The 10,817-nt window shown below is 39.7% G+C and overlaps 1 protein-coding gene across 1 annotated transcript; it reads right to left on the minus strand.

The window, feature by feature from the left end:
* Positions 1-330: 330 nt before the first annotated feature.
* Positions 331-4,073, minus strand: LOC133005174 (probable Bax inhibitor 1). The gene is made up of 10 exons (XM_061074769.1): positions 3,935-4,073; positions 2,852-2,924; positions 2,655-2,763; positions 2,401-2,521; positions 2,244-2,292; positions 2,034-2,131; positions 1,877-1,956; positions 1,689-1,789; positions 1,515-1,590; positions 331-1,254 (listed from the first exon to the last, which is right to left on the minus strand). The coding sequence occupies exons 1-10, from the start codon at positions 4,056-4,058 to the stop codon at positions 1,231-1,233; spliced, it is 855 nt and encodes a 284-aa protein (XP_060930752.1). The 5' UTR covers positions 4,059-4,073; the 3' UTR covers positions 331-1,230.
* Between the last annotated feature and the right edge of the window lie 6,744 nt (positions 4,074-10,817).

Here is a 10,817-nt window from a genome sequence, read left to right on the forward strand (position 1 = left end):
AACAGTCACAACATTATAACAATACGAGTATGAGACTCATCTTTTAAAGCTCAGTACTTTTAGCTCCTTGTAAATTAAATAACTTATTAAGGCAGATTATTATTCGTGATTATTTCTATAATCAATTTCTTCCAATTACTTCAATCTATATATTTCTCTATGGTCAGTTAGAAATTTAAAAACATAAAATACACAATGACATGACAAAGAAAAGCCGGTAATCTGAATATTTGAAATTATAGAGGATTTTTCTTGCAATACTATTAAGTATTTTAAAAGATATTCTTCTACTTCCTCCACCAGGTCATAAATAAGCAGAGACGCCTTCACTTCCTTTACGAACGTTCAACACATTTATTAGAGCAAATGTATCAAAGTATTAGTTTCAATTTTACATCAATAAAATAAATTCTTCACAGTATACACTTCCCCAAAAAAAAAAATTACCAATGCCTAATTGTAAGATTAGTGTCATTTGGCAAACTAACCTTCTGGACAACAGATATTTGGAGAAATTTACAACGGGAGCGGTTTAGAACACGTCGCCTGTCTCAGCAGAGAATTTAAATTTTGAACAGATGTCCTGGACTCGTCCTCGTCCAGCAGCCGGGAGATCGAGACCCGGCTGCAGGCGAGAGAGGAGATCATGAGTCTGAGAGTCGGTCACGTTCCTGTCGACGTTTTCAGGCTTCGTTCTCAAAATGTTTCTCACAAAACTTCTTTAATGAGGGGGGAAAAAAAAACAATAGAGCAGGAACTCTGTGGATCTGTTGTCAGAATCATGGGACACTTTATCTCGTGACACGCCACTAAAGAAAAGTACTGAGGGAAACTATAAATAAGCAAATCAACGAGAAAACAAAATACATGAGGTGAAATTAAAAGAACAATCACTTTCAGAAGCTCACGAGCCACTAACAGGAGCCTATCGTTAACTTATGGCACTAAATAACAGTAATATAAAAATCCTCTGTGAGCGCCGCCTTCATAGAGCAACAACTCCCTCTACAGGCCAAGCAAGATCACTGCAGCTTCAGTCTACTCTCCGTTTACAGCCGAGGTGGGATTAGCATTAGTGCGCCATAAACTTACATTCAACCCTCGTAAGTTTTAAAAATAAATCGAACAAATTTCAATAATAAGACCACAGAGGAGTTAATTCAAGAAATGATGAAAAGAAAGTGAAAAGCACCAAGTGCGCCGCAAATTGTGCCTTTTGAAGATTTCCGTTTACTTCTTCTCCTTCTTCTTGTCCTGGAAATAGAATCAGAATAAAAACATTACACAGCGTCACAGCAGGTGAAAGGTTTGATTCTCACATTACTCAGATTCCTCAAGTCAACATTAGTTCTATAAAACCTGTAAATATCAACCTACTCTGTGAGTATTGTTTACATAAAACTACGGCTGTCACGGTTTAGATCTTTTCTCACCCCGGTGATAAAGTTAAGATTCTGGATGAATTGATAAAAATAAAAAAAATAGGGTAATAGCAATTTTATGTATTTTTTTACCTTCTCGTTCAGAGCGAGGATGACCATCAGTTTCCTGAAGATGGTGATGAAATCCAGGAACAGATCCACACAGTGCCTTGAAAGAAATGATATATTCAGAATCCATCTTAAATCTGTTGACCTGTCACTCGGAATCTGAACCAGACGTGATGATGATAAAGTATAAATCCTCACCAGACGTAGTCCTTGTCTCCGTTCTCTGCCTTCTCGATGATGAGCTGAGTGTCGAACAGCACGAAGCCGCACATGATGATCAGCCCCAGGTACATGTGAGCCTGTCCCAAAGCAAAACACACGTTAGTGACACGTCCACTGTGACACACAACCCATCAAAGCTTCAGTGTGGGTGAGATTTAACAAACCTTGAACAGCATCACAGATCCGAAGAACATGTTCATGATGGACATCAGGAGCAGGAGGGAGAGACCAGACATCAGGGTTCCTGAGAGGAAAACACAGGTTCAGACAAAAACATAAAGAAGAGAAGAAATCCAACACAAGTACCCGGCCCTGACTTACCTCCGAGGAACAGGTAGCTCCTGCGCTTGGCGTACAGGGCGCTGAGGGTGAAGCACACGAAGATCACCGAGGTCCCGAGGAAAGCCGTCACAATGATGCTGAGGAGAAACAAACCAGGAAAAACTGTAAGTACTCAGTAGAGACACAAATTCCATCAAGACGTGTACACAACCTCAAAACATCACACGTGCACTGAGTAACTTCACAAACCTCGGATTGATGGCGATGACAAAGTCCATTGTGGGGCCGAGACCAAGACCTGCAGACAAAGGAAGACAAGCACTGCTGTAATAATGACAATAAGGAATCTTGAGGTTAATTATCTGAACACTAATCGTTACAGCTCCGCCCACAGCGACTGGTTTACCCGTGAGGAAGGCGAATCCTGCGAGGATGGCCAGTCTCTTCTTCTCCGTCTCAGCGTTGTGTGGCGTCATGGCCAACCAGAACATCATGCCCAGGGAGCCGAGCACCGACAGCAGGCCGCCCTGACAACAACCACACGCACGCATTTAACACTCGTTTCAAAGATCCTGTTCTTCTTTCATTTCAGAATGCAAAGCCTCAGGATCTCAGTCAGATTAGGATCCACCTGTGCAGGAAGCTGCTGGGTCTCGTTACCTGGAAGAGGCGCGTGACCACGTGGACGTAGGAGCCGGCGCCGGCCACGAACATACAGACTGCCAGGCTGGAGTACACATTCTTCAAGTGCACCTGAGTGGAGTGAGATCTGCAGGAAGAGATTAACACAAACTGAGCATGAGAACAAGTACACAACTGGAACACTCCACGGAGCCGTGGGCTGCGAGCTTACGCACATCTGGGAGAACTTGAAGAGGGAATCAAAGTTGATGTTGCGGTCGAAGGCGTTCATCTTGGCACCAGGAGGATCTGCAGAGATTATGATTCAGTTAATGTTGAAATATTGTATAAAAAAAACACAGCATCAGTTTCTAAAATGTGACACAGCTGCAGATTAATGTACAGCAGCAACAATTAGTAGATTAAACAACATGTCAAACAATTTGAGATCTTCTTTGTGTCGTATGATCATTTAAATATATTTTAGACGCATCAGATGAAACTGAACGTACAGATAAAATATAAATATATATCGTGTGTATTGTGATGTCATTGTAATAATAGAATTGCTAATATTGATCAACTAGTGAGGACTATGGATTGAAGATTCACTTTATAATCCTTAACAGGTCAAATACAATGAAAGACGTCCAGATAACTAATAAACGTATTAATGTTGTGGTTTCTGAAGTAGTAATAACAGTTATTAAAAGTAAAGAAATTATGATATTAAAGTTGTAAATGCACATTGTTGTTCTCTAACGGATATTATTTCTGAACTTGTTCTGGGGTAACATCTCTTACGGGAAAGTTTAACTAGTTTTACTTGTTTCTACTTGTCACTTTCTGTTTGGTCGCTTCCACTTCCGGACTTTTCTGCGTCTCCTCCGAACTATTGTGCAAATGATTCACGTTGCGGATCAAAGTGCGAACTTTATCAAACATTAGCCCGGTTGCGCAACGGGTTAGCATCGCTAGCTATCGGCCGTGGGGGGGCGTTAACTAGCACTGAAAGGCGATTAGCGAGCTAGCTAGCTGCTGCTCGGTTGTGACGTCAGGCCTGTTTATTCATCCACATCAGTTTGAGTCGTGAATAAAAACACGTAAACAAACATTGCGATGACAGGAGATTTAAACACAAAGTGGGTGTTGACGCATCGGAATCTCGCGTTAGCAGCTACGGTTGCTAGCCAGCTAGCATCAGACAAGCTAGCTGGCTAACGTCTGTCCACAGGACTCGACGGGTGTGTGTCGGTGCTGCCGGGGACACACGTCGGGTGCCGCGGCCGGTGGGAGGGGCTCTCCGGCGGGGTCGGTACCTGAAGCCTCGGATCCGGTCGGTTCTGTCGGTTCTGTCGCGTTTCTCCGTCTGTCGCTCGGTTTCCGTGAAGAATGAAGATCTACGTGTCCGTCTGATCCGCAGCGGCCTTCTGATGTCACCATGGAGACGCCCCGGAAGTGACGACGCCTGACAACAACAACAAGATGGAAATGAGATGTCCTGAAAAGGGTTTTTTTATTTTCTGTGAACGTGCTGTAAATGGAAAGATTTAATCAGTGGTGTATAAAGTACTTCAAAGCCATACTTGAGTAAAAGTACAGATATCTTACCTGAAAGTGGAAGTCACCCGTCAGAAAATGACTTGAGTAAAAGTCTTAGAGTAGCTCATATTAAAAGTACTCAAGTATCAAAAGTATCTGGTGTTGAAATGTAGCAAAAGTACCAAAATTAAAAATGCAAAGTGCTTTTTATAGTAGGTCTATAAAGACACAAAACAATCCAAAATGTTTCTCCTCAAGATTTATCTCAACTGAATGAAAAATTATAACAACAATATGAATATAATGTATAATTTTACAAATTTTGAACCCTAGATGAGAGAGAGTGAGAGAGAGAGCTGCGCCAACCTCCACTGCTCAAGTAACGAGCCAGTTTGAGAATGTAAGAAGTAGAAAGTACAGATATTTTTGTTCAAATGTAACGAGTAAAAGTAAAAAGTCGTCAGGAAAAGAAGTACTCAAGTATAGTACAGATATGTGAAAAATCTACTTAAGTACAGTAACAAAGTATTTTTACTTTGTTACTTCCCACCACTGGATTTAATATTATATCGCTTGACAAAAAAAAACCACAATTAATGAATCATGTCCAAGACTCACTTTGTGCAATACTCTCCTCACACTGTGTTTATCAGGTTTTATTCCACTCATATTTGTCTATGTCCTCACATTTAAGTATTTGCATGTGACTAGTTTATTTTATTTTATTATTTAAATTCTATATTCAAATATTTTGGGCATGGCTGGAAGGGAGCCTGTGACACAGGGATTTCACTGCGAGTGTCAGCTGAATGTAATTGTTGTGCACATGATAAATAAAATCTTGAATTTTGAATCTTACTGATTCCTATTTTTGACTCTTTCAGCTGTTATATTGTAAGTTTCCCCATTGTGGGACTAACATAGGATTAATTTATCTTATTTTAAGCTTGATTTGTTTCTAATGCTGTTTTTAAGTGACATAATGCTACACAAAGATTAATATAGAAATTTCAGTTTTTCGTAGTGTAGCTTTAGTGTAATCCAAATACAGTTTTACAAATAAATTACTTCTACACGTTCCAAGAGTGAAAAAGTAGCAGGAAGAAGAAAAATCTTAATTTACCTGACCCTCTCATGTGACATGTTCTTTTATTCTTTATTCTTTATTCTTTATTATTTATTCTGTATACTGTTATTATTTACAAGGTTATTCTTGATTAATTATTCTTAATAGTGTTATTCTATACAGAATAACTATTTATTCTTAATAGTGTTATTCTATACAGTGTTATTCTTCTTCTTCTCTATAATTTATAATTTATAATCTATTCTTTATCATTTATATGTAGGGTTATTCTGTATAATGGTATTCGTTATGTTATTCTTTATAATTTATTCCGTATAGCGTTTTTCCTGTTAAGTGTTGTTCCTTATACATTATTATTATTATTATTATTATTATTATTATTATTATTATTATTATTATTATTATTATTATTATTATTATTATTATTATTATTATTATTATTATTATTATTATTATTATTAACTCACGGTGTCAAGCCCTGTTGTTGATGTTGGGAGGCACTTCCTGGTGTCACTCAGTAATGTCTCCGGTTAAACCTAAAATGGCGGACCGTAACATTTAGCTGCAACAAGATGAAGTAGTGCAGAAAAAAAACAGTTTTCTTTCATCTTAGTTATTTTAACAAACACGTTTAAAATACACGTTTAAAATCGTTAGATGTTTTAGATCAAAACTAAGAACACTACAGTGATGGAAAGTAACGAGTTACTCAAGTAGCAAGTACACATTTGTACTTTTCTGAAGTATTTCAGTTTTATATTTCAGATTTACAACATTTCAGGGGTAAAGATGTAGTAGTGCTCATACTGACAGATATTATTTTATCATGTGTTCAGATAATCACCTCCATCAATCTAAGATATGAAGACACATGTAACATACATGTTTCAAACCTGTTGCATGTGATTTCATCATGTGTCATTTCTCATTTACTCTCAAGTGTAATAATTTACCAGCAGTGGAATAAACATTTAGATTCAGTATTGAAGTAAAACCCCTCATTGTGAATAACAGACTAAAGAGTCAAAGTGTTTTCATCTGAAAGCTGTTTCACCAAATTACTTCTGTCTTTTAATAAAATAACTAAATGTGTTGGCAAAGTACTTGAATATTTGCTGAGAAATTTTAAATTGGTGGATAAAATGTTTCCTATGTTACTATTGGAATCCAAATCATTTTTACATGATAGTAACTATAAATAACAAATAAATATGCTTTTGATTTTCTTTATCCAGAGTGTTACTATGGCTGGTTGCATCATTTCAGACTTACAGTTGGCAGGTTGCTTACAGGTTTCTTTACGGTCTTAAAGCTGAATGCTGTAAGAAGAAGAAGTGAAATCTGAAATCTGTGATGCTGAGGACCTGGACTTTGTTCCACAGGATCAAGCTGGAGATGTGGGTGAGTCTTGGAATCCAGCTCCTACATGGAGGAGGCTCCTTTGATGACATAGAAGACTCCTCTTACAAGTCATCATCAAAGGAATGTTCTAATGCGGCTGTAGGTTTGTACATTATATAAGTAGAACTGTAGTACTAGGCATTACCACCACATAGACAATTGATTGCTAAATGATGTGAGAAGATCAGAGGATTTTTGTTGATTGTGTCTCATGGTAGAAAATCACACACAAAACAGTAAAATATAACCAATTTTTATTGAAAAAATAAAAAATGGCAGCACCTTGTCTTGTAGAGTTTGGGTCAGATCAGGAAGACTAAATGAGTTTTTGTTTATTCTGATACACAAAGACAAATTGTGACTGTCTACACAAATACTTTTGGTCATCACAACTGGTACATTTTCATTGTTTCACTAGTTAACATGCAGGGAATAATCGCAATCAGGCATTTAACGTCATAGAAAAAACCCAAATTACCCAGGAAACACAACCCCCCAAAAGTATCTAGATTGTGGTGAACTCACTCAAGAGGAAGCAAATGACCTACCTCCTCATCCTCAAGGCCAAACCAGTGGACGTTGTGAGGAGGAGAGAGTGGACCTCTTGTGTGAAGTCACAACAAGGGATAGTTCCCAGGTGGTCTCTGAGAAAATGGCCGAGACCTTTTCTCTACGTAGACAAGAAATCATTTATGAGGCCCCTGCAATAAAGGACTTCATGGAGCGCTGGCCTGCATTATTCTATGCAACTCAGGTTAGTTTTTTTGTTGTACAAGTCAATGTATTTTGAATTTATAAAAACTGACATGCTTTCAAATTATATTAGCAACTGGCATTTGATTCTAAATAACCTCTAGAGTTATTCCTCTTTAATGTATTGTAGTATAAATTAATGCTGTAGATATACTTGTAACATTTAATTATTCTGTTCTTGTGGTTGCAGATAAATGAAGAATTCAAGAGAATTACCAGTGAGCCTTGAATCTACCTTCATGGCCAAACAGGAACAGAAGCCTATCGTTAACTTATGGCACTAAATAACAGTAAAATAAAAATCCTCAGTGATCGCTGCCTTAATAGAAGAACAACTCCCTCTACAGGCCAAGCAAGATCACTGCAGCTTCAGTCTACTCTCCATTATCAACCAAAATGGGATTAGCGTTAGGGCGCCATCGTGGCAGTCGACCATGCCACGGACTCTCACCACAGCAACCACAGACAAACCATTCTGATTTGAGCAGCTTTTATTAACTCAAACACACACTTAACAAACAAATTGATCCTCTGTGGTGCAGGTGAGGGTGCTCTCCCAGCCCCCCCCAGGCCAGGGAGCCATCCGGCCCCCGGCCCACAGACCATGAGAGGAAGCCATCCCCCCCACTGAGACTCTCCGGAGGCCGGGCAGGTGGGCGACGCTGCCCTGGCGCCCGGACCAGGGCCTGTAGGGCTGACGCCTGCCAGCCCTACAGGGTGGGGGTGGAGGGTGGAGGGTGGAGGGTGGAGGGTGGAGGGTGGAGGGGGAGGGTGGGGGGTGGAGGGTAAGCAGGTTCCGGGCCTGGTCTTAGATATTCACGTTGCATTCACGTATGTGTGACCAAAAAATACAATTTCCCTGGTGGACAAAAGAAGTGTAATTTACAAAATAAAACATTAAAAGAGGATTTTTACAAGCTCACAACCATGAGAAGGTGATTTACCTCCGAGGAACAGATTGCTCATGTGCCTGTTGAAGAGGGCGCCCACGCTGCAGCCTAGGAAGATCACAGAGGTCCCCCCCACTGACATCACAATGATCCTGAGAAACAAACCCGAATAACTGTCAGTTCTCAGTAAATACACTTATTTCCTTAGGACGTGTACACAACCTCAAAATATCACACGTGCACTGAGTAGCTTCACAAACCTCTGATCGATGGAGCTGGCTGTGTCCCCAAAGGGGAGGAGACCGACAACTGCTAATCGTTACAGCATCGCCCACAGCGACAGGATTACCTGCGAGGAGGATGATTAGTAAAATCTTGAATCTTCGCCTCATGTCGGTGGCTCGGGTTCTTTGTGTCACAGCCAAGCACGCCATCATCAGCACGGCGCCGAGCAGCGGCAGCAGGCCGACCTGACAACAAGCACACGCACCGTGAGCAGAAGAGCAGCAACACTGAGGCCAAACAAGGAGTTTACACTTGTTTTCAAAGATCCCGTTCTTCTTTAATTAAAAATGCAAAGCATCAGGATCTCAGTCAGATATTCAACAGAAATGTGCTGCAGGATGAATTAAGGACTGAGGAGGAAGGAAGGTCTCGTGTGAATCTGCCCTGATCCTCAAGCAGTGGAGCAGGTGATGTCATATCAGGCAGGGCAAAGTATTCTTCTACCAACTTCCCCCAGTGGCTCAACTAGTATTGATGATAAGGATCAACCTGTGCAGGTAGCTGCTGGCTCTCGTTACCTTAAATATCTGATAGGCGACGTAGCCGTAGAAGCCAGCGCCGGCCATGGACAGGACGCCAGCCAGGAAATAGGCCAGTATCCAGGCTGGGCCCTGATCCGAGTAAGATCTGCAGGGAGAGATTAACACGAACTGAGCATGAGACACAGGAACAAGTCCACAACTGAAATACTCCACAGAGCAGTGGGCTGCGAGCTTACACACATCCCCAGGAACTCAAAGATCAGTCTTGGGCTCAAATGACGGTCGAAGAAATTCTTCCTGGCACCAGTACGATCTGCGGAGATCAGTTAATGTTGAAATATTATATACAAAACACAGCATCACTTTCTTAAATGATTATAAAGTATAAATCCTCACCAGATGTGGTTTGGATGTGCTTTTTAAAAGTAGTATTACCTGCTAGGTCCACTGGGACACACAACCCATCAAAGCTTCAGTGTGGGTGAGATTTAACAACCTTGAAAACTAGCTCCGGGCTGCACAGCAGGTTCAAGGTTCCCAGGAGGAAGAACCCGGACATCAGGGTTCCTGAGAGGAATAAACAGGTTCATACAAAAACAGAAAGAAGAGAAGAAATCCAACATGAGGGCCTGGTCCTCGATATTCACTTTGCATTCACCTATGTGTGACCAAAAATACAATTTCTCTGGTGTACAAAAGAAGTGTAATTTACAAAATATAACATTAAAAGATGATTTTTACAAGGTCACAACCATGAGAAGGTGATTTACCTCCAGGAACAGCTGCCTCCTGTCGCTGGTGAACAGGGCGAACACCACCATGGTCCAGAGGAAAGCCTTCACAGCTTACACACATCCCAAGGAACTTCATGAAGATTTTCTAGGCTCATATGCCGGCCAAAGAAATTCATCCTGGCTCCAGTACGATCTGCAGAGATCAGTTAATGTTGAAATATTATATACAAAACACAGCATCAGTTTCTTAAATGTGACACAGCTACAGATTAAAGTACAGCCACAACGATTAGTAGAGTAATGACGACTTTTTTGATAATCAATTTAAAGTCTGAGCCACTTTTCAAGTAAACATGTAAAACTTATAGATCTTCTTTTCTGTGTCATATGATCATTTAAACATATTTTAGACATATCAGATGAAACTGAACGTACAGATAAAATATAAATAGGGTGTATTGTGATGTCCTGTAACACATTGTAATAATCTCATTCCTAAAATATCGAACAACAAGTAAGGACATAGATTCAAGATTCACTTTATAATCCTAAAACAGGTCAAATACAATGAAAGACATTCAGATAACTAATAAATGTATTAATGTTGTGGTTTCTGTAGTAGTAATAACACTTATTAAAAGTAAAGGAATAGTGATATTATAATTGTTGATGTAAATGCAAATTTTTGTGATCTTACTGTTATATAATTATATATATTTTTCGCGCCGTGCATCTGAACTAAACGATGGAAGTAGCCGAGGAGTGAGCCATCTCGCTCCCTTCCTATCTCTTTCAGAAGTATCAATTTACATAGTTACAACAGTTCTTTCAGCATAAAATACTGAACAATGTTATGCATTTTCTTTCCATTCACTTTTCTTATATACAGGTAAGTAGACAGGTAAAATGAAAATAGCCTATTAATCATTGAACATCAACTTAAATTAATAATAATAATAATAATCCTTACAATTTCAATAGGGCCTCACCTGTCAGGTCAGTGCTCGGGCTCTAATTATCAAACTTAA

The sequence above is a fragment of the Limanda limanda genome, chromosome 7, assembly GCF_963576545.1.
Source record: "Limanda limanda chromosome 7, fLimLim1.1, whole genome shotgun sequence".
Lineage (NCBI taxonomy): Eukaryota > Metazoa > Chordata > Actinopteri > Pleuronectiformes > Pleuronectidae > Limanda > Limanda limanda.